The sequence below is a fragment of the Eubalaena glacialis genome, chromosome 5 (genome assembly GCF_028564815.1).
Source record: "Eubalaena glacialis isolate mEubGla1 chromosome 5, mEubGla1.1.hap2.+ XY, whole genome shotgun sequence".
Taxonomy (NCBI): Eukaryota; Metazoa; Chordata; class Mammalia; order Artiodactyla; family Balaenidae; genus Eubalaena; species Eubalaena glacialis.
The window spans coordinates 89,945,124-89,970,617 of NC_083720.1; the positions used below are offsets into that span (position 1 = coordinate 89,945,124).

General features: G+C 36.1%; 1 protein-coding gene across 1 annotated transcript in view; it reads left to right on the forward strand.

Moving 5' to 3' along the window:
* Positions 1-4,637: 4,637 nt before the first annotated feature.
* AMTN (amelotin) overlaps positions 4,638-25,494 on the forward strand; it is a 28,570-nt gene continuing 7,713 nt past the window's right edge. Inside the window, exons 1-7 of the mRNA XM_061191018.1 lie at positions 4,638-4,691; positions 7,661-7,747; positions 8,724-8,789; positions 9,685-9,774; positions 13,225-13,260; positions 14,568-14,594; positions 17,193-17,457. Of these exons, the coding sequence (XP_061047001.1) occupies positions 4,638-4,691; positions 7,661-7,747; positions 8,724-8,789; positions 9,685-9,774; positions 13,225-13,260; positions 14,568-14,594; positions 17,193-17,457 (625 nt within the window). The remainder of the gene's footprint in view (positions 4,692-7,660; positions 7,748-8,723; positions 8,790-9,684; positions 9,775-13,224; positions 13,261-14,567; positions 14,595-17,192; positions 17,458-25,494) is intronic.

Below are 25,494 nucleotides of genomic sequence, written 5' to 3' on the forward strand. Positions count from 1 at the left end.
TGTGGCACATATATACAATGGAATATTACTCAGCCATAAAAAGAAATGAAATGGAGGTGTTTGTAATGAGGTGGATGGAGTTAGAGTCTGTCATGCAGAGTGAAGTAAGTCAGAAAGAGAAAAAGAAATACAGTATGCTAACACATATATATGGAATCTAAGGGAAAAAAAAAAAAAGGTCATGAAGAACCTAGTGGCAAGATGGGAATAAAGACACAGACCTACTAGTGAATGGACTTGAGGATATGGGGAGGGGGAGTGGTGAGATGTGACAGGGTGAGAGAGTGTCATGGACATATATACACTACCAAATGTAAAATAGATAGCTAGTGGGAAGCAGCCGCATAGCACAGGGAGATCAGCTCGGTGCTTTGTGACCACCTAGAGGGGTGGGATAGGGAGGGTGGGAGGGAGGGAGATGCAAGAGGGAAGAGATATGGGAACATATGTATATGTATAACTGATTCACTTTGTTATAAAGCAGAAGCTAACACACGATTGTAAAGCAATTATACTTCAATAAAGATGTTTAAAAAAAAAAAGTGGCTCTACAGAAGGTTTTCAAGCATATTTCCTAATTTCCTCTGGGTAGTATGAACTGGTCAACAATTTTAAAGAATTTTGTAAATTTACAAACTGATAACTCAATTCAACTCATATTTATTGCTCTACCACATGCAAGATACTTTGCTGGGTTGTACAAAGAATACAAAATGAACAAGACACAAGATCTTCCTTTAAATCTAATATCTCAAAATAAGAACACAAATAACAATAGCATCAGCCAAAGTAGAATAAAATAAATAAGAAATTCATTAGTTAAAATAGAGTTTCAGGGAAGGAAAAGAAAGCCTGACTCCAAATTATGGGAAGAAAGACAATGACAATTGTAGCATAAAGAAGGATCTTTAAGAAAGAGTAGAACATTGACAGCCAGAGATGAAATGGGAGACTCCAGGCAGAGGGAATATCATGAACAAATTTAGAGAAACAAGATGAAAATCCACTAAGGCTCTTTTCTGACCCCCAGTGCATACTTCCATTTCACCTGCACATTATACAGTGATTGATACTGGCTGTATTTCCCATAAGAATGTAAGCAGGTATTCTGTCTTATTCACTTTTGTACCCTAGCATCTAGTACAATGCCTGGGCTAGCACAATTTAGGTTTATGTTTAATAGGTGTTGTTGGAATTATTATGCACCAGGGAATGCTGACTGCAGTTTCCAACTATTAATTTACTTAATTATTCAATCACGCTATCACAATATCACAATAATAAATAGCAATCGTGTGTCTCAAATCCTTTTAATACTGTGAGTGAATGATCAAGTGGTAGAAGGAGAAAAAGAGGTTTCCAGTCTACTTTATCTTTTCATTGCCAAACGGGTCCTCTTAGACTGGGATTCACAAAGAGTGCCTTGGGTCTGGGTAATTCCTATCTTCCCACATCCATTGGGTGTAATGGAGTTGGGAAGAGGGTACATTACTTGGCTTGAGAAATCCTAGAAAGTTCAGGGATCACACAAAAGAGGTTTCACCAGGATTCTTCTAAACCAGAGACTCTTAACCTGGGTCTTCACAGTTAGGCTCTCAGGAGATCCATGAAACACGTGTGTTGTCTGATACACATTGTGTTCATGGGCATATGTGCATTTTTTCTGAGGAGATGGTGGATAGATTCAATCAGATTCTCAAAAGATTCCATAAACCAAAGAAACTTAAAACTAAAACCAATAAGAAACATCAAGAAATGTCTAGACCTACAGGGCTAGATGTCACCTGTAGTTCACAAAACACTTTAATGAATCCTGATATCATAAGTCATTTAAGAAATATAAATTACCTCACTGTTTTTGCTGATGTCTCTCAGTTTTGGAATGATTGAGGAATTTTTCCCTTTTATAGTACATATTTCTTGACACACACCTCCATAATTATATTATTGCAAGTTATCAGCTTTCAAACTTAAAATTCCTTGTCTAAGAAATTACTCACCCTTCTTAATTTCCCTTGTTTATTTTGGCCAAAGTCTACTGACTGCTCATTTTTCAAGCTAGGGCGTGTCCCATTCTAGCTTGGGGCTGGAGACACGTCTGCAACAGGCATTTGATGCACTGTCAGTTCCCTGAATCACCTGATGTCCAGACAGTCACACAGTGATTCAATTCAAATGAGCTATTCATTAGCACCATACTCTAGATTGGGAATAGAACCTGTCTCCTCACCTAAGCCAAGGAAAAACAGTGGCATAAAATTCAACTCTGCCTCTTCCAAAACAGAAAAAATATATATATTTAAGGAAGCCCCTCCCCCTACACATTCACTGAAACTAATGCCCAGGGGAGAGGGGATTCCCCAGTGTGGTGGGCTCCCCCCAACGCAATGAGGCTTGACTATTTAATGTTCCCCCACAAGATGTAAGCTCTTTAAGGGCAAGGATTTTTGCCCCTTCCATTCACTGTTTTATTCCCAGGAACTGAAACAATGCTGGCAGAACATAGAGTGAATATATGCTAAATGATGGGTTGGAAGAATGAATTGACTGAGTAAAAGAATGAATGAATATGTCTATGAAAGCCTGTGAGAACATAAAGTTGCTTCCCTTCCACATACTTCAGCTCTTATGTTTCATTGTTCCTCTTAATTTCACCCTCTTTACCATGCTATTCTCTGTCCCATCAATCATATATATCCTTCAAATCCACTTAAAGTCCCATCTCTTCTCTGAACTCCACCTTGCTCCAACTCCCTATAGTATATACCTCTACCATTTATCCATCAACATGCAGTGACTATCTGCTGCTCTACAAAGATATTAACATAGAAGACACTAAAGAAATATAAAACCAGGCCCCAGGAACTTTCCATCTAGTTCAAGAGAAACATACAATTAGGAAATAATGAAGGAGCTGTGTGAGATAATGTCTGATCAAGAGCCAAAATAAATAATAGAAGCAAACAATCAAAAATACTACAGGTGATTAAAATTAGGTATCTCTCCAACCCTATCTTTCACTGCTAGCCTCACCTCATTTTGTTCCAGGGATAAGCAACAATAACATCTCTCCTTCATATATAAACACTTGTTCTGCTCTCCTTGCATTCTTAATTAATGGATTCTTTTTATTCTTCAAAACCTAGTTCAAAGGTCACCTCCTCTATTGGGCTTCTCTGCTCTCTGTCCCCAACAAAATTAACCACGCTCCCCCTCGTACCTGTGAATACTCCTAGGATTACATTTACCAAGCACATACAGGTTAACCTTTGTGTTTCCCCCATTCTTACCAGACAGTAACAAAAGTTGATTTTGTAATGAATAGTTACAGAAAAGGTTTTGGGAACAACTCATCGTCTCAGACAGACATTCTGTATCCTAAAACTAGCCAAATCTAAGATGGCCTTCCATGGGACTTCCCTAGTGGTGCAATGGTTAAGACTCCACCCTTCCACTGCAAGGGGCACAGGTTCGATCCCTGTTCAGCACAGCATGGCCAACAAAAAATAGGAACTAAGATGGCCTTCCTTGTGAAATCCTGGCATGACACAGATTTATCTTTGATTGGACTCAAAATTTGTTGAACAGACCCCACCTCCCTCCATATATAAATCGTTAAGAGGCATATCTCAAAAACTCCAGGGGAAGCCTGAAAACCTATGGTGAGCACCTCATTGTTCTTTCTGTGAAAGAAACCTCAGTGGATCCCTGCATTTTGCTTAGCTTACAGTAGATTTTTCCCCGTTTAAAATAAAGTAGACCATTCAACTTTTCTGGAAGGAAATTTGGCCATACTTATTGAAATTTAAAACATACATATCCTTTACTACAGTACTTCTAGGAATAATACCTACAGAAATACTCCCACATGTGTGAAAAAATTTTATAAGGATGTTCATTGTACCACTTTTATAATTACAAACTAAAATGGGAATGGATTAAATTTCCATCAAAAGGAAATGTAATAAAATGTAGTCATTAAATACATGAAATAAATCTGTACTGACATATATGGTCATCCATTATTTCTTAAGTAAAAAAGTAAATTGCAGAGCAATAAACATAATAGGTCTTATTTTTTAACATACACAGTTATATTTTGATGTTTGATTTATCATGTATACATGATAAAATAGGGACGTCTGGGAAGTCATTTGGGAAGGAGATGGAGGTGAAGAAGGATTGTAATTTTTCCTTGTCTGCACCTTTTTTTAATTACACAAGGTATATCTTCCTGAAATACCCTCTATTCAAATGGTAGACATTGGGTAATATGATGTCTGCAGCTAATAACTCACCTAATGAAGTGTTGGGAAATGAAAGAAACCAAATGATTTCACAGACAGCTAAGTCCTGATTGGTCCCTCAGTTGCCAGCCTCCTGGAGTCAAGTTTAAATTCCTCCTACAAACTCACAGCTCATCAAAGGGTAAAATTTTTCATCATAGAAACTAGAGAAATCAACTGGACTTTGCATATTGTCTCACCTGTACATTTTGCCTAGTGAAGAGAAAGGTAACAGAAATGACCATGTTTCAAATAGAGCATTCTTTTTTTTCAAGTACCACCTTGTCTCAAAAAGAAAAAAATAGAGTGAAAGAATAACACTATTTTGTTGTTTCAGGTAGTAATTTGAACATGAAGACTACGATTCTACTGTTTTGTCTTCTAGGATCAACTCTGTCATTACCAGTAAGTGCAAAATGTATATTTTATGAACCAACCAGCCTTAGCTGCACCTCTCTCTCTCCTTGCCCTCTGCTAAAACTGCTCCGTGACCCATTCTTTTAGTTTCCTGTTTTTATTTTCCAAGTTGAAAGATGCTAAACTAATGAAGTATTAGTGCATATTTCAATGTACTTATATTGTTAAAATGCATCCAATCTATCGTGGATTGAGTGGATTAATTTTATAATAAATTAATTTTTATTATTATTTTGATTTATTTTTGAATACATTTTTGATTATTTGATTTATTTTGAATAATAAATTAATTTTGATTATTTTTGGCAGAGAAATAGGGTAGAAATTAGGAGAAAAAGGAATGCTTTAGATTATGTCTGCTCAAAGTGGATAATTATTCTACTTCCAAAAAGAAGTTAAGATTTTCTTGCCAACTAATTATTTTCTCATGACCAAAGATGTAAACTAAAACATTCTGATTTTTCTAATTGGAAGCACGAAACATCTAGATTGTATAAACTCTAAAAGGTCTACCAAACTGTGCAATAGTAAGGGAATATTAGAAAGCAGTCAATATTTTTTACTTAGAACATTTCATCACAAAACATGTTCATATATAACAGTTTTTTGAACAAAAAAGAGCACTAGTATTCAAACATGTATTCCAACTGTCCTTCAATATTTTATAGACATAATATGGGTGGTTTGGGTCTCTAAGTGAATTTCCCTTTGTTTGAGATGCTTCAGTGTGGACAACAAGAAAAAAATTTTAAATATTTACTATGAAATAGCAGAACAAAAAGAAACCATTCTCAGTTAGGCCTCAAGCTCACTTAACACTTTCTTACTCATCTATACAATCAGCAAATATTTATTGAAAACTCTCTGTATACCATATACTGTGCTAGTTGCTGAAGATACAATGGTAAGAAAAAAAGGCATGATCCTTCATGGTGTTTACAAGGGCTATAGATACTAAAAAATATTTTTAATGTTAAATTATAAATTATAACCATGATTAGTTCTATGAAGGACCTGAACAGGGTGATCTTGGGAGGGGATGGAACAAAACATGAATAACCAACCTCCTTCTTATTTCACTGCAAATATACATTTGTCCTTTAAAGAAGTTGTCTACAAAAATGTGATGTTTAAACAAGGTAAATTAGGAAGTTAAATTCTTTGTAAAACATGGATTTTGCGCTTCACCGAACAAGTTTGCCAAAAGGTTCTTCTAAATAAGGTGTCTCTAGTGAATTTAAATTACCATAAAATTTGTAAAGACTCAAGACAAATAAAACTTTCCTGGAGCACAGCTATCATTCAAAGTGGACTGAGGAGTACTGTGCAGGTTAATGCAGATTGGGAGCGCAGTTAGAAACAGTGGTGCAGGGAATGTGGGAAGTAACATTAAAATGTCTATTAGGTATAGTATTGGTATTTATCAAATAAAACTCAGGACACATAGACAAGGTTTTTAAAAATTATTTGTACATGAATTTATTGAATTATCATAAAGGTATATAAAATGAATCGATTTGCAAATGCGAACACTTAAAGCAGCCTAGCAATTGTTTTCAGTAAATCAAAAGTTTGGGAATAGGGTACGCACTGGAGATGGGACAGGTTGCATACTCAGAAGAGTAGTCAGGCTAGGTCTCAAAAAGAAGGTGAGCTTGAGCAACAACGTGAAGCCGGTGAGGAAGTGAGCCAATGACGGGGAAAAAAGCATTCCAGACAGAGGGAACAGGTGGAGGTGAGGCTCTGAGGCAAGAATCGGCCTTGAGTGTCCCAGAGACAGCAAGGAGCCTAAATAGCAGTAGGAGAGTGAACAAGAGAAAATGAGGTAGGATGGAAGGTCAGAGAGGCACTGGGGGCCCAGGGCCTGAGGGCATTTTAGGCCATTGTATTGTCCCTGGCTGAAAACAGAAGTCAAGGCAGAGATTGAACAAAGACGTGAACACACCAGACTGTTGTTTTCAAAGGATCCCTCTGACTGCCATGCTGACAGTGGATCGTAGTGGATGAAAACACATTTGCAGAATTTATACTTACATAATCTTAAGGCTTAAAGGGACCCCTAAGGACAGATAGTGCCAATCTTACCTCTTACAACTGAGAGAAAAGACCAAAGTGAAATCAAGAGTCATTGGTAGCTCCAGGATATATCCAAGCGACCCAAGGGTTAATGCAGTGCTGGGAGCCCCCAGCACACTGCCCTTGGGGATGCAGCCAGGAGCAAATGCCAACCAGAGTCAACCTGGCCAGAGAGCTTCCACCTGAATGCAGATGCAGCACAAAGAAAAACAAATAGAAGGATTCATTTCTTCAAGGACTAAAAGCACTTGCAGGGATCCCAGTACAGGCTCTGCAACTCAAAATATCACCTTGGCAGGTGACATTGCTTCTCACTTCCCTCGTCTATAAAACAGTACAACTAGATCATATGGATTCAAGGAGATTTTTACCCCTAAAATTCAGTTATTCTTAATACACTAGGCAAATACCCTGGCCAGGAAGGGGACAGAATTTCCATTACAGGAAGTGACTTGTCAGGCACGAGGTAAAATTAGGAGCTTTGTGAAAATGCAGTAGAAATCATGGCAGCTTACCTTCAAGCTTTGGGAAAAAGCAAATGTGTATAGAGCTAAGGTGTGGACTATATATTTCATGTCCTGGAAAAGGAGGAAAGCACTTTCAGAAAAGAAATGGGAACCTAGGAACTACCACCAGAAATCCATGTGCCCTACCTCATCCTCTGTCCCTCCCCACAGCACCCCTCCTGGTCTGGCAATTTTCCGCTCCACAATTCCATCTCCTGTCATGCACAAAATGTTCCACAGAGTTAAAACTGCTCCAAAACACACAGAGGCTAAAGACAGATGTTTTTGCATTTGGGTCAACTTGTTACCTCCTGGAAATAAATGGATACAAAACCTCAAACACATCCCTGCTTCTGCAAAAATTTGGTATCACAGATGCAGCTCAACCCTGCTTTGGTACTTCCTCCAACAAAGCTGGTTCCAGATCAGGCAACACTGCTAAACCAACAACAGCCAAATCAGGTAAGAGTCCTACGATGGGGAACATTTAGAGACCAGCAAAGGAAACATGTTAAGACTAGTGGATTTAAAATCAAGATTCATCCAAAGTCTCATGACTGAGCAACAGAGAGAAAAGCTTTATTTGGGGGAAAATAAAAACAAGAAACATACATTTTTTCAAAACTTTGAGCAGGAAAAGCAACACATCTTCATTCTTTTTCCTTTTGTCTGAATAATAATTTGGTTTAGCAACCAAATCTAGTAAACTCTGAAAAGCAATAGCTACACCTATTGAAAAAGCTTGGTCATCTATGCCCTTGAAGTACTGTGACTTAATCATGTATGGTATTTGCCAGAACTAGCAGGGATTAAGAAGTAATCTATAAAAATAATTGCAGATTTCCTCGTGGTTTTCTTAAATTTCATTGTTGCTGATGAGCTGATGTGTTACTGTAAAATCTGTCTTTGAAACATATTTAAGTACATTTGAAAACTGCATGGTCTCCTGGCTACCCACCCCCTTCTTCCCACCCTTCCTCTGTTCAAAAGGACCTCTCCTTACCTACGTCTATACTTTGTGAAATAATACAATAATACCAGTCTAAAGTTCTCTTTTTGGTCTATGGACATTATAGAATACTCATGTCAGTAGCCAAACTCCCTCCTTAAGGAACTAGAAGCTTTGGGGACCTTCTTTGAAAAATAATACAAAGTTAGATATGTAAAATTAGTTATTAAAGTGAATAACTTATAATGAGATAAGAAATAAGAGTAAATTACACATTTTTAAGCTGATAAATACCTTAAACTTGACACATTGCTAGGGTGCCTTCGAGGGCCACGGAAGGGGGCAATGCTAGTGAGAGGTCCTGAAGCTTTACCTTCGTGGTAAATCCACCTGTGACTGGAGTATAGGTTACTTGAGGATATCCTCCACTGACAGCATTGTAAAACCAGACAACCTCCTGTCTCACACATCAATTTCAATGCCCTGCAGGTCTTCCCTTCTTTAAGTCTAATTCCATTGACACAGATGCTCACACTGGGGTCAGACCTGCAACTGGTAAGTACTCTTTTATCATTTTAATATCCATTGTTAAATAAAAATAATACCTAATGTGGAGGATATGTGTGTGTGTGTATCCATAGATGTACACATGCACACATATTCATTGTAGTGACAGAGAAAAGCCAAAGAGAGTTGAATGCTATTCAATACATCATTAGAAATTTTTCTTAGCAAGAGAATCTCTAAAGGAATTAATCTAATTCTTAAGTCTTTACTTCTTTAGTTCTTCTCACCTCCTCTCCGAGCTCCCCTCCCCATTCCTCTGACACATCTTCCTCACGGCCCGTACAACATCCACATACCCACACAAACACTATGACTGCTATCATCGCCCCAAAAACAAGAGCAAACAAGAAGGGGTAGAAAGATCTACATTCTTTTCATAGAATATCTGTATAATTTAATCTGTTTGGGGGATAAAATAATGTTTCTTTCCTGCTTAAAATGGATTTTTTCCACTGGTCAGATTTAAATATAGTACTAGACCATATTCAGACTAGATACTTTATTCTGACCCTCACAATTTTCATGGGGATACCTATGAAGGAACTCAGTTTTTCATAAGAAAGTCATCAGAAAAATTCCAGGAACCCTTGCTGTTACAGCCAAAAAGGGAAGGCAAATATAGAATCACTTAAGTAATCCTCAGGAGAATGGGTTAAATGCCAAAGAAAAACTTAATATGAGAAAATTAGTCCTGGACTTGATGGTTGTACTAGTAGACTAAACAAGTCTTTGAACTTCATTTCTATATCTAATTCCAAATGCAATGCAGTGTACTGTATATTTGCATAGCAAATCCTCCCTTTTACATTTAGTAAATGCGATTTCGGGTCCTGGATGTTCGAACTGAAACAACACAATGAAAATCTTCCTCGTTGCCCTACAGCTAAATCCTGCTGCAGGGATGGCACCTGGTACCCAGACCCTCTTACTGACCCTGGGGGGATTGAAGGTACAGCAGCAGCTGCAACCACAAGTGAGTTCAAAGACCTACTAAGTTTAACAATGGGGAGCATTTTCCCTCAGGTGAAAGCCTAAAGGGGAGGAAAGAATATTTTCAAGGTTCTTTAAAATTCTACCCTGGTAATTTGCCGAGGGATGTCCTACTAAACTTAAAGCAGTCTTTGGCAATTTGGTTCTTGCTGAAATCCCATGAGAACACACCCAGAAAACAGCATGCTGCCCCATAACCTCTCTAGAATACATTTGTAATAGGTAACAGGAAATGTGAAGAGTTGGGGAAGATCGAGAAGTAAAGAATAAACGGGGGGATTGAGAGGTATCAGGATTCTTCTCCAGCTTGCTCTGTTTCTATTGAAGACCTTCTGGGTGATCAAAATCATTCCAAAGAAAAAATAAGAGATGGATAAAGTTTATTTCCAGCAAATCTAATCTCATCCTCTTTGTGTGCTTTTTTCATGCCTCCTCTCGAGTCCCCAAGGATTCTCTAGTTCCTTCTCTCCTGCCATCATTATTTGCTTTCAGGAAAACCCCCAGAAAACCCCCTCCCATGAAGATATAAATGACATACTTAGGACATCACCTCTTTCAGAAGTGTTTGCATTTTAACTGCAAAGCCCAAATTTTGTCTTCTTGGAACTTCTCTAAATAGTTTAATGACTCTGGAGAAAAATACAATGATCCCTTTATGACTAAATTGGTTATTGTTAACTAATTCTCCCTAACACATGACCTCAGCCCCTATCATTCCCACATAATGGTCTAATTTTTTCTAGAAGCTTTCTTGATTACTACATACATAGTATATGTTAACTATAGAGAATTTAGAAAACACAGATAAGCAAAAAGAAAAAATAAAATTCACCCATAAATGCTGAACACTGTCAGCATTCTAGGTTATGTCCTTCCACTCTTTTTTCTATGCATATAAGTATACTTTTTAAAGACAATATGTTCTTACTATATCTGATGTTCTATAATCTAATTTTTTCACTTAATACATTTTGAATAGTCTTTCCTATATTTTGAATATTCACTTATAACATTGTGAATCACTTATAACATTGTTTTTAATGATTGCTAGTATTCCATCATATTGCAAAAATTTGGGTTTTTTCCAAAATTTTTGCTTCTATAAACAATTCTACAGTGAACATCCTTTGACTAAGTCTTTGACCATTTCAGTGATTATTTCTTTAAAACCAGTTCTTAGGAATAGAATTTGTGGGTCCAAAGATATTCAAAATTGTAAGACTTTTAATACACATTCCCAAATAATGAAGCATGACTATACCCTAACCACCTTCCTACCACTATGGACACATCCAACTTATAGTAGCAAGCTTATATTAATTAGTAATTATAATCAAAGCTGAGTTTAACTGACAAAATTATTTTAAGCTGCTCAATTTAAATTCTATATCATATGCAACTAATACTTTTTTCTGTGCCTTTTGTCCAAAATAACAACACAAGAAACTCTATACTGCTATTTGTAAAAATCTGTAACATAACTAATTTTTACATGTCTTTTTTTAATATTGATGTGTATACTTGTCTATCAGTCATTACTTATTTCTTACAGATATATTAGAGCCTTCACTCAAAGTATTTGCTGCTTATTTGTATCTTAATAATAAAAGTGATCCTCAGAAAAAGACTAGAGAGAGTAGCAAATAAAATGAGAATCTCTTTACTACATGACCCTGGTGTAATCCATCTGCCAATTGCCCAGGTTCAGTTTCAATCGCTGGCCTGCTCTAACCTGGAAGTCAGGCTTAGTACATCTTCATATCCACCAAAGAATATATCCACCAGAGTCAAAGGCATAAGTGGGCACTGTAGATGTTACTAAAGATTCAGTAGAGACGGTTCGACATTGCACGCTCCCCAACATGCAATAATATAAATCAATCCTCGTTCTCTGTGGGGATTCTTCAATGTCTCTAGGCTATGCCACCACCAAGAGTCCCCACACATGCCTTCTCCTGCGCAGCCCCAGTCCCTCCAACCCTGTCTCTCCCTATGCAGAGGACCTTACGTCCCTGCCAGAAACCTGGGCAGCTGCCCACAGCGTTCATTTATCTAAGGCAGGCCAGAGTGGGTAAGAGTGAACTCTAGAACCCCAAAACTTCTGGTCAAATCCCAGCTCTCCACTTACTACCTATGTGGCCAAGTTACCTAACCCTCTGTGACTCACTTTCTTCATCATATAGAATAGAGATTAATTAGACTCTACCACTAGAGCTGTTAGGATTAAATGAGTAAATCTACGTAAAACATTTAGAACAGTGCCTATACATGGTACTCATTCAATACGTGTTAGCTATTATTACTTCAAACAATTTCTCTGTCAAAAACTAACACTTTTTCTCCTTGTTACATTGGTGCTACATTACTTAATTCTTACGATACATTTTTTACTTAGACATCTGTGGTTTCCTTTTGTATCTTTCTGTTCCTTCCAATTTGCCTTTAAAGAAGAAATTTCAATTTTGTTTTCTCCCAAATCCTGTGTCCCTTCCCTTCAATCCACTTTTCCATTGCCACCCTGAGTTGCTTTTGGTCAGTAGCCAGGGATCTGACAGAGAGTAAGGCTTTTTCTTAAATGTGTGTACTTTTTACCTTTTGGCATTATGGGGGGTTACTGTACAAACTTCTTGAGAAATAATAAAGTTAAGAGTCTTTTTATAAGACTTTCAAATCTTTTAGGTCTGGCATATTAAAAGTCCCATTTTGATAACTTTTGTGACACTCTATGAGTTTCTATAGAAATAAAAATAAACCTTAAAACCCTAGTTCTTTCTGACACACCCTATGGTTAGTTCTTAGAATGCTAGAGCACACCAACTCCTCACCCAGGTCTTTCCAACTACAAATTCATAACATTTACGTAGTTATCAGTGACCAGTGTGGTATTTCTCACTTAGCTCTAAGAACTCTGTTAGGATGAGCGTTGTTGAACAATATCAACCAAAATTTCCTTCCAGTGTTCTATTTTAATAGCAAAATATCCAGGCAACCATTATGAGACTAAGTACACATGCTTCAAGAAATCTTGATATTTTAAGATATCCATTACATGTTTTCACATATCTTCTGAGATGCCATATAAAAGAAACACATGGATTTTATCAACATGATTGCTTGGAATAATTTTAAGTTTGGGAATAGCTTGAGATCAAAGTTATTTTTTGTTCATCCAATTTACTAACTTCTACCTTTTAAATGTGCTGCTTTGGACTGGTTTCTAAATCTCTGGGTCTAATCTTCTTCTTTTTACAAACTGGATGAGTTCCAATTCCCATCCTGCTCTATGAGTCCATATATATGATCATAGATGATACATTAAACAAATATCTATTCAGTAAATATTGTATACTTTTTAAAAGTCTCAATATTTATATCATCTACCAGAACTTACCTTTTAGTATATATTTTCCTATGTCTTTCACTCTTTTTTCAGGTGTTACCAGTTATTGTAGCACACCTTGGAGCCCAGGTAAGATTATTTTGTAATAACATTTCTATTTTAAATCATCTTAGTGTGAAATATTTCATCCTATCTCAATTCACCAGATAGTTGCCAAGTTTCCTATTTACTTTGCACTGTATGGACACTGATAATAACAAGAATAATTATTGAGCACTTACTATGTGCCAGGCACTGTTCTAGTACTTTTTATTTATTATGTTCTATCTCATCTAATCTTCAAAACAATCTTTTATAGACAATATTTTTATTTCTAACATGAAGATGAGTAACTGGCAATACTTACAGTTAGTTATTTATTTACAATAACACAGTTAGTAAATGTCACAGATGAAGCAACCAGTCAATCCTTTAAACCACACTGTTAAGAAAATATTAAATTAATGGGCTGATCTAATAATTAATGATTTGGGAGATTCTTATCTCAAATTTATTTATTAACTATATATCTTTTCCCTAAAAATGACACACTTTCCTCTCTCTCTATTTTCCTTTGTGAAAGGTAATTCTTGAGATCACTGATAAAATTACCAAGACCCAAGATCAAATATGAACATCAGATGGCAGCTTTTACTTCTAAAAGCAGAATCAAGTATAAAATTCATATTAACTCTTAATTCCACATATGGGAACACATTCCAAGGAAATAATCTGAAATACAACAAAGGTTTACTTACAAATAAATTCATCAAAATAATTTTATAGTAGAGAAGAATATTAGGTGCAACCTACATTTAAACAAAAGGAAAATTATTACGTAAACTGTACAACATAAAAGCAAATACTTTGTGACCATTCAAAATTATATTTATTAAAATTTGTTGGTAATGTGGTTAAATGATTGTTGCGTAGTATTAAAAGAAAAGGTAAGACACAAATTGTAAAAATTACATGACTTCTAGTATGTAAGAAAGAAATGTTTGAAAAACATCTGCAGGAAAAAAATCACATTCTGCATGATGGGATTATTATTATTTTTTATTGCTTTCTGCATCTTCCAAGTCTCCCCTCATGTGCATGTATTACCTAATTACAGAAAATATGTAACTTCTGAAATGCAGAAGACCTCCCATCACTCAAATAATAAACGTTAGTAGTTCAATGTCATGTGCTGACTTGAGTTTTGTGATACAAATCACAAAGGCAGTTTAAATTATTGTTGAAAATAAACACGTATCTCTTTATAATATTTATAACTATTTTAAGTTTTTAAGTTATTATATATATATATATATATATATATATATATATATATATATACCTTGCCTCAAATATATTAAAAATCTGTCTAATAACTTGTGTTATTTTCCTTTTAGGGTGCTATCCTAAGCTCAGAGGAATTGGTAAAAAAAAAAATTAATTACTAGTATTTCAAATTCCTTTCACTGCTACCACAATGCTGTTTTCTATCCTCATATAGTCACTTTTGACCACAACCCCTAAATCTGGTGCATACTATCATAAACTGAACATTTTTATAGGTCCTCGCATTAGGCTATCTTTTGTCTAGCTGGGGATTTCATCATCCTTCTCCAGCTACTTGTCCCCATTAATTTGACTTAGCTTTTGTTTTCCACATATTGATGTCAGATTCAGTTCTATCCGGAAAGCCAATGCATATTTTTAAACTTTGTATTGATTAAAATGTAGGACTGTAAGTTACTGAAATGCATGCAGATTTAGAATAATACACATATTGATATTTAGTGCAGGAAGGATTAATTTTTTGACTTAGATGTTTAATGTTTATAGAAAAAGTTATTATTTTTCTAGCATCTTATGGCGATGAATGAACTCTTCTCTATACATATGAATAACTAGAGGGCTGAACCTAAATAAAACTCATAGTACCATTACTAGGCATTTCTATGCATTTTCCCATAAGTCATTTTCAGAGAAAAATTATTTGAATTAATATGGTATCTAAACATGACACTGAAGTAAAGAGTTGAGGCAATATCTGGGAAGACAGTTTTTTAAACCTTTCTATTATGAAAGAGGTAGAGATTTGCTAGACTGTCCATAAATAAAATCAAGTAATGGGGCTGTTTTGCCAACACTGATACATGAACACCCATATCTACCAGTTATTGACCCGATTCTATAAAACAGGCACCTTAGTAGATTTTTTTACATGTGTTGCCTTTAATCCTCACCAGATTACAAAGTAGAGATTTTTAACCCAACTTTATATAAAAAGAAACTGAGGCTTGGAAAGCTTAAGCAAATTAGGTCCAAAGGTCAAAAAAAAAAAGTAAATCCAGATTGAAAACCATTTTTCTATCCACTATACCAGTGGATAGAAAAATGGTTTTGTTTTTCTTTTTGTTTTTCTTTTTTTGGCAAAACAGTAACAGCTATATTTTTTATGTAACTAACACACACACACACACGTTTTATGAACCAATATTTACCCTTACTATATAGAGTGTACTGGTAATTTATAGTCTATTATTTTTGCCTTATTTTTTAATGATGGGCACCACTCACCTTCTTTATTTTATTTATTTATTTGTTTGTTTATTTATTTATTTATTTATTTAGCTGCATTGGGTCTTCGTCGCTGCACGGGCTTTCTCTAGTTATGGTGAGTGGGGGCTACTCTTCATTGCGGTGCGCAGGCTTCTCATTGCAGTGGCTTCTCTTGTTGCAGTGCATGGGCTCTAGGCACACGGGCTTCAGTAGTTGTGGCAGGTGGGCTCAGTAGTTGTGGCTTGCGGACTCTAGAGCGCAAGCTCAGTAGTTGTGGTGCACGGGCTTAGTTTCTCCGCGGCATATGAGATCTTCCTGGACCAGAGCTTGAACCTGTGTCCCCTGCATTGGCAGGCAGGTTCTTAACCACTTTGCCACCAGGGAAGCCACCTTCTTTATTTCAAATGTATGAAAGTCCCAACTCCCAATTTGAAAATTTCTGTACTCTATTCCTATCTCTCATTCAGCATAAGTCTAATTCTGGTTTCAATACCTCATAAATCTAAGACACTGTTTTCCAAACATCAGTCCTGGACCATCAAACCAGGACAACTTGGAGCGCTGGTTAAAAATGCATATTTCTGCCTTCCAGATGGTGCTTATGCAAACTAACAATTGAGATCCACACTCAGAGAAACGGACCTGTATCTTAATTTTGAGTTCTCAACGCTTTTTATCCTATGAGAATGCTGTCAGAACTGGGAGGTCCCAGAGAACTGGTTCTTGCCTGAACTCTCTCCAAAACCAGCTAATTTCAAATTATTACTTCTTAGGAAGAACTTTTCACAGTAATTTATTCCCAGGGGAAAAACAACAACAACAAGTGTAAGTAGCAACAACATTCATTACCAGTGTGCAAATCATTGACTGTCCAAAAGAGAGAAGATCCACTGAGTAACCTCAAGGAATACACCAGTGGCTGAATTGCCAAAAGAAATGTTTCTGACTGAATATTCCAATGCCTTTGAAAAATACATCAAAAGAAACTTGAAGGGGTGAAAACCATGAGATAAGAATTGATTAATCTACTTGAACTAATTTTTCCATTAATTTTTAGTCTCTTAAATTACTCTAAAAAAAAATATGGGCAAAGGAGAGACTATGGTTTAGGTCAATAACAGAAATGCAGCCCCCTGTAATTGTATGGATTTTCTGCCTTAGTTCTACCTCCAGATACACCTGATATGAACAAATGATGCATTATTCCTCTTCCTGTGACTGGCTTGATTCTGGCTTTCCCTTTCTGAGCACAGCAAAGAATCCCAGTAATGAAACCAGCATCAGGCTTGGCTTGGGAGAGGGAGGCATTTCCTCTGAGGAATGCTCAATCTTTACTGTTTTTTCTGACTCTACCCTCTCCATCTGTAAATCCTACCCAAACTTGCTGCCCTCAAAGAAGAAAAAGCTGGTTGACCAGCTTTTAAATGTGTTCCTTTGACTTTGTTTTCTATTTTCTTCTCTCATTCCAGCCAGCGACCCCCCAAATCTTAACAAGATTTATCTTCCATCCCTTATTTCCTGGAGCCATCCTGCCCACCAGTCAGGCTACTCCAGATGTCCAGAATGGAATCCTTCCTGCAGGACAAGCAGGAGCAAATCCTGCCATCCAGGGAACCCCAGAGGGCCCCTTCCCAGCTACCAGTGGCACAGATGACGACTTTGCAGAGACCACCCCTAAAGGCATCCAAAAGGGCACACACACCACTGAGGAAACCACCACAGGGTCACCAAAAGGTAAGTTCTCCAAGCCAGGAAAGTGCCCCAGGGCCATGAAAGTCATCTGCAGAGTGAGAGAGGAGTTCTTTGTCTTGCCTTGACAAATACAAATCCCAGTAATATCAGGGAGCCCCCTTACTCACTCATATTTGATTCCAGCAATGTGAGGGAGCATTTTTACTGGGCTACCAACCCTATAGAATCTATCCAGAAAGAAGACATTTAATTGCTAGCATAATTTACTTTCCATGCTAGGTCGGAGCTGGAAATATTTGGAAACAGACAGTGTTCTCCATTTCCTATCCCCCCCGCACCCTTCAAACACACACAGGACACAGTTAATCAATCAAGATACTCTTTTCCATTCACTAAGCATGGATGAGCCTCAGAACCTTCCTAACATAAGGAAGGTTCTGAGGCTTCAGAAGGTTGCAAGCTGCCACTAGCAATAGACTAGAGTTAGCGCAGTACATGACCCCATGTGCCACTCCCCTCAGATGGGACTTAAGAAATGTTGCAAAAATCAGCTCTTCTAGCATTAACAGACAGAGATAATCATTTAACCTGTGAGGATGTCCAGACCCACATGTTCCAAATATCCAAATGGACAAAAGAATGATTTGCTATTGATACTCTTGCTCCAAAAAAAGAAATTTTGATCTCAAGTAAAAAATGTTTAAATTCAATATGCCTTTACCTACATTTAAAAAGTGTCTTTTTTTTCTTCCAGGAATTTAGTAAGCTGTCTCAAATTTTTTCAACTAAGCCACCTCAAATGTGGTGATACATAAGAATCTTTTTCATTGATCATATTATGGAATAGACTGAGACATACTGGAGAGCATCAGAAGAAATTAATTCTTAGTTTACCTAAAAAATTTTTCTTGAAATTTCAGAAGATATACACTTCCTGGGGAATACTGACTTCTGAAAAAGAATATACTAATTAAATGGATAAATTTATCTTTAAAATATAACATTATGCCACCTTGGACCCAGAAGATATGTATATTAAAATGTATTTTGAAACTGACTCTTTTTCTTCTTTGGGGGTGAAAGAAAGTTGGACAATTTCAGAAACTCCATTACCTCAGGATACTTAGATGATGCTCTTGGTCTAGACTTTCTTTGGAAGCAGACAATGCTGCAGTCATGGGAGTGGACATCCAGCTGTGTAAGAACAGTTCTAATTTCCTCACAACCACCTTATGACCCATTCTATCCCATAAGAGCCACAAATTTAATTTTCAATATGCAAATTAAAAGCAAATTACATGTGCATCTAAAATATGCCATGGAAGTCAAGAATTATAATTCATGTTGTCTGTCCTCAAGTTGCTTATACACAGAGCTAGTGATTATGGCATTTAATCTTTAATTTGCTATGTCTGAGTAAGAAATGAAATTGATAAAATACCTGCTAAAGAGCTCGAGGAATCACGGTCCCTGACTTCAGACTATACTACAAAGCTACAGTAATCAAAACAGCATGGTACTGGCACAAAAACATACATACAGATCAATGGAACAGGATGGAAAGCCCAGAAATCAACCCATGAACCTATGGTCAATTAATCTACAACAAAAGAGGCAAGAATATACAATGGAGAAAGACAAGCCCTTCAATAAGTGGTGCTGGGAAAACTGGACAGCTACATGTAAAATAATGAAACTAGAACATTCTCTAACACCATATACAACAATAAACACAAAGTGGATGGATTAAAGACCTAAGTGTAAGACTGGATACTATAAAACTCTTAGAGGAAAACATAGGCAGAACACTCTTTGCAATAAATTGCAGCAATATCTTTTTGGATCCACCTCCTAGAATAATGAAAATAAAAACAAAAATAAACAAATGAGACCTAATTAAACTTAAAAGCTTTTGTACAAAGGAAACCATAAACAAAACGAAAAGAAAACCCACAGAATGAGAGAAAATATTTGCAAATGAAGCAACCCACAAGGGGTTAATCTCCAAAATATTCAAACATCTCATGCAGCTCTATATCAAAAAAACAAACAACCCAATCAAAAAAATGGGCAAAAGATCTAAATAGACATTTGTCCAAAGAAGACATGCAGATGGCCAAAAAGCACATGAAAAGATGCTCAACATTGCTAATTTTTAGAGAAATGCAAATCAAAACTATAATGAGGTGTCACCTCACACCGGTCAGAATGGCCACCATCAAAAACTCTACAAACAATAAACGCTGGAGAGGGTGTGGAGAAAAGGGAACCCTCCTACACTGTTGGTGGGAGGTGAATTGGTACAACCACTATAGAGAACAGTATGGTGGTTCCTTAAAAATCTAAAAATAGAACTACCATATGATACAGCAATCCCACTCCTGAGCATATATCCAGAGAAAACCATAATCTGAAAAGATACATGTACCCTAACGTTCATTGCAGCACTATTTACAATAGCCAAGACATGGAAACAACCCAAACGTACATCGACAGATGAATGGATAAAGAAGATGTGGTATATATATACAATGGAATACTACTCAGCCATAAAAAAGAATGAAATAATGCTATTCGCAGCAACATGGATGGACCTAGAGATTATCATATGAAGTGAAGTAAGTCAGAGAAAGACAAATATCATAAGATATCACCTATATGTGCAATCTTAAAAAATGATACAATTGAACATATTTACAAAAAAGAAATAGACTCATAGACAGAATACAAACTTATGGTTAACAAAGGGGATAATGGGGGGGGTAGATAAATGAGGAGTGTGGAATTAATATATACACACTACTGTATATAAAATAAACAACAAGGACCTACAATATAGCACAGGGAACTATACTCAATATCTTGTAATAACCTATAATGGAAAAGAATCTGAAAAAGAATATATATATACACACATATATATATATAACTGAATCACTTTTATACACATGAAACTAACACAACATTGTAAATTAATTATACTTCAATTTAAAAAAATAAATAAAATAAAAATTTTAAAAGTATCCACTAAAGGTGAGACTCTTGCTCTGCACACCTAAAAGGTAGAATTTAGTGTGATTTAAATTTATAACCCAGACCACTGCAGTTCATTCAGAGTGGGAGGGAGTGGGAGGGATTACTATAAACTACAGTAGAGGTCCCACATAGGAAAGATATGAATAGGTTTAATAACATTCCTCATTATATTTGAGTCAGCCCCATCAGTATGGAAAAAACCTAAATATACACCCACAAAATATATTCCATGTTATGTTTTTCAGGTGGTTAAAATTTTACTAGTGGTTAAAGATTTATTAGCCACAGTGTTTCAGATTTGCAGAGCTGAATAACATATTATGAATTGTTAAGGTTTTTATAGCCAAACAAGAGTAAATTAGGATTTAATTTTCCAAAAGTGCTTTGCCATTAATGTCATGTGATACTAATTAAAAGTGCTAATCAAAAGATTTCCTAGGTAACCCTCTATCAAAAAACATTCTCTCTGAGCCTCATTTTTCTTATCTGTAAAATGGGGGGAAAAACCTGTTATAGATACCCCACAAGGTTAACAAGATGATCAAAATAGGTAATACATGACAGTGCTCTGTAAACTCCAAACCACTGTAGAAATTCATTTTGTTTACTTTCAATATCCTTCAAACCAATTAAAATTACCTGTCCTTCCAGCCCCACATCTTCTACCTGGTCTTCCTCAATATACTTTAATTATTAGTGTAGGTATATAATTGCCAGCTAAACCATCGAGGTCAGGTGTCTTCCTGGGTATGCTACACTTGGCGGAACCTGAAAACTTCCCAAGGCTAAAGGCAAACAGATGGATTTAAGAGCTCAGTTTCCACACTTACATCCCACATATGGACTTTCCTAAGATAAATCTGCCTGAGAACATGTACTACTTTTCTTCCTCTCCTTTCATAGTCACTCTTTTCTCACATTACAGAAGAAAGACCTATGTCTCATCTATCACTGATCTCACTGTGGAAAAGTGCTATGTCATAGAAAACCTCCAGGACACAAAACAAAGAATTTCAAATACTGGAGCTGATGTTGAGAATGACAATGGCCTTTTACAACTCAGGTAGTTTCTTGTTCTTAGCTTTCAACGAAATTAAATGAGGACCTACTGGAACAAGAATTTGATCATTGAAAACATTTTTGATGGTAGAAATTAAAACTACAAAATATTAAATGTTAGTTATTAATTCATTTTAAAATATCAATAACATATAAATTACATGTCAATACAAATATCATCCCTTTTAAATTAAAAATAACTTTTTTAATTTGATGAGAACGCTCAATTTAATTAACAAAATTTAGTGAGAAGAATGGTTTTATCTTTGAACTCTCATGTCTGACTTAATAAAAGATGTTAGGATTCTCTTATCGGCTTCTGCATTCAATCTTCATCTGTCACAGTATGACATATGTAGCTGCTGGAAAGTTCTACTGTATATTCTTCATAGAATGGGAATGACAAAGGAAAATGAAATCTTTATATTATTATAAAAATAGTTTTATCTCACTGACCTATCAAAAGAATCTCAGGGACCCCTAAGAATCCTCACCAAATTTTGAGAATAACTTTGAATGATGTTGCATTCATATTTTTTAATCCTCTCCCTGGTTATATATTGAAAATAGCATAGTGATCTACCACATGTGTGTGACTTTACACACAGACATTCTCGTTGCTTATTGTACTGCTAGTCTGTGCCCTACACACACAGTAACTCTGATAAAATCAAATTTATTCAATTCCCACCAAAAAAGAAAAAAGCTATAGTAAATGTATAATTGTATGTGCTGCAATATCAAATATATTCCTGGCAGAAAAGTTCTTCCCTTTAAAGGAGGCATCAGTGAAAACTGAAACCTCTGCTTTCAGTTTTACGGTCTGATTGGTAGAATTTTACACAGACTAGTTTCTGGCTTCAAACATTACAGACCTTTTTTCTCTTTCATTACTCATACTTCTGCTGCCAAGCACCACAAGACAAGTTCATGTGGCAATGCCAACTTTCGCCTTTCACTTTGGTGTCCCAACACTTGGTACATTGAGACAGTAGGGGGTAGGAGTATTCCTGAAGCCATTTCTAAAGTGGCAACTTATTCACAAGCCACATACATATAGCCCACTAAACCCAAATTCAATATCTCCCCAATTCAACCCTCTTGAGGCAGATCTCGAAAATGCCTGTGATAACCCCAATGCCATTGACACAAAGTATGATGAAAGAAAAGTCAACGTGGAGAGAAACAGATGTCTTCACTGGTTGTGATTAAAATATCTTGCATTTTCAAGAGCTACAAACATAAGACCCCACAAACACATACTCTCAGGGCCCCGGAAGGAGCCTGTGTGAGTGAAAGTCCCTGCAGCTTAAACTTTATTGGCCTTATAATTAATCTGTCTCTGCCTCAACACTTTTACCCAGTTGTATTTGCTCTTTCTTCCTCTGTATTTTGTGTTATTTTTGCAATAATCCTATTTATGTCCTTATTAGAAAGCAAAAAGTTCATAATAACACCTCCTATGTTCTAGGTGACAAGTTCTGCTTGGAGTACAAAGCAAAGGGAAATAATATATACTGAGAGCATTCTATGTAAGAAGTGCAAAATATTTTTGGAAAATTGAACTCTAATTTACTCTTGGTAAGGTAATGGATACCAAAGTCTAGAGAGAAATGCCATCCAATAGAAATACAATATGAATCACATATGTAATTTAAAATTTTCTAGTAGCCACAGGAAAAGGTAAAAAGAAGTAGGTGAAGTTAATTTTAATAATATATTTTATTTAACCCAATATATATATAATAGTATACCCTGACATACATATAATACAAAAAATTAATGATCTTGGGGCTTCCCTGGTGGTGCAGAGGTTAAGAATCCACCTGCCAATGCAAGGGACACGGGTTCAAGCCCTGATCTGGGAAGATCCCACATGCTGCGGAGCAACTAAGCCTGTGAGCCACAACTACTGAGCCCGCATGCTACAACTACTGAAGCCTGCGTGCCTAGAGCCTGTGCTCCGCAACAAGAGAAGCCACAGCAATGAGAAGCCCACGCACTGCAACAAAGAGTAGCCCCCGCTCACCACAACTAGAGAAAGCCCGCACGCAGCAACGAAGACCTAATGCAGCCAAAAATAAATAAATTAATTAATTAATTTTCTTTTTTTTTGGTTACTAAATCTTTGGAACTAGATGTGTGTTTCAATTTGCATCTCAGTTTAAACTACTAGCCACATTTCAAGTGCTTAATGGCCACATTTGGCTAGTGGCTACCATACTGGACAGTGCATGTCTAAATATAATGGAAGAGACATAGGGTTAAAAGTAACACCCCTATTTTAACAACAGGAAAATCTAAAGCTTGGTATAAGTAACATTTCCAAGGTCACTCAGGAGCTAGCATTTGGTGGAGATGGGGTTTGAACGTGGGTTTGCATAGCAAGTTATAAAGTTGAAAGAAACTTTTCTAAATTACCAAAAATTAAAATCAAATTTAATCAATAGTGTTAGAGAAAAGACCAGATCATAAAATGATAATATAAAATCATTGTCAGATGAAGAGAAAGAAAAGAATCTAGATAATGACCTTTCACCTTTCAAAAAATTAACTCAAAATGGCTCATAGACCTAAATGTAAAATGTAAAAATAAAGATCCCTAGAATATACAAAAAGAATATCTACATGACCTTAGATTTGGAGATGACTCTTTAGATACAATATCAAAAGTACTCTCCATGAAAGAAAAAATGGTAAGTTAGACTTTCATTAAAGTTAAATTTTTCTGCTCTGCCAAAGATAGGGGTAAGAGAATAAAAAGAAAGCCATAGACTGGGAGAAAATCTTAGCAAAACATATATCTGATAAAGGACTGGTATCCAAAACATACGAAGTATTCATAAAATTCAACAATAAGAAAAAAAGCAACCCAATTTTTTTGAATGGGCAAGAAATCTGAACAGACACCAAAAGAAACACCATACAGATGGCACTTATTTGGAATATGGGAAAAAATGCTCAACATCATATGTCAGCATGAAATTGCAAATTCAAAAACAATGAGATACAACTGAATACCTATTAGAAAGGTTAAAATTCACACACCAGTAAAACCAAATGCTGGTAAGGATGTGGAGCAACGGGAACTCTCATCCATTGCTGGTAGAAATGCAAAATGGTACAGCTACTTTGGAAGACAGTTTGGCAGTTTCTTACGAAACTTAAAATACTCTTAGCCACGTAATCCAGCATTGCACTCCTTAGTATTTACCCAAATGAGTTGAAAACTTACGTTCACACAAGAATCTGAATAAAAATGTTTATAGCAACTTTACTCATAATCGCCAAACTTGGAAGCAAACACGATGTCTTTCAATAGCTGAATGGATACACAAACTGTGGTACAACATACAGTGGAATATTATTCTGCTATCAAGCCACAGAAAGTCATGAAGTAATCTTGAATGCATATTACTAAGCAAAAGAAGCCAATCTGCTAGATACACACTGTATGATTCCAGCTGGATGACATTTTGGAAAAGGCAAAACTGTGGAGACAGTAAAATGATCAGTGGCTGCCAGAGTTTTGGGAGAAGGTTGGGTTGGACAGGTGAAGCACAGAGGATTTTTAGGGCAATGAAACTATTGTGTTTGATACTGAGATGGTAGGTACACATCATTACACATTTGTAAAACCCACATAATATACAACATAAAGAGTGAACCTTAATGTAAACTATGGGATTTAGTTAATAAAAATGTGTCATTATTGGATCATCAATTGTGACAAATGTACCACACTAACGCAAGCTGTTAACAATAAGATTAACTGTGTGGGAGACGAAAAGGGGATAAAAGGGAACTCTCTGTACTTTCTGCTCAATTTTTCTGTAAACCTAAAACTGATTTTTTAAGTCTATTAATTTTTTAAAATATACCCAAAAAATTACTGGTTAGTATTTTAAAATATTAGCCCACAATGTTTGCAAATTGATATGGCAAATTGATATGGTTTGCTAGAAATGCTGACTAAGAGATAGA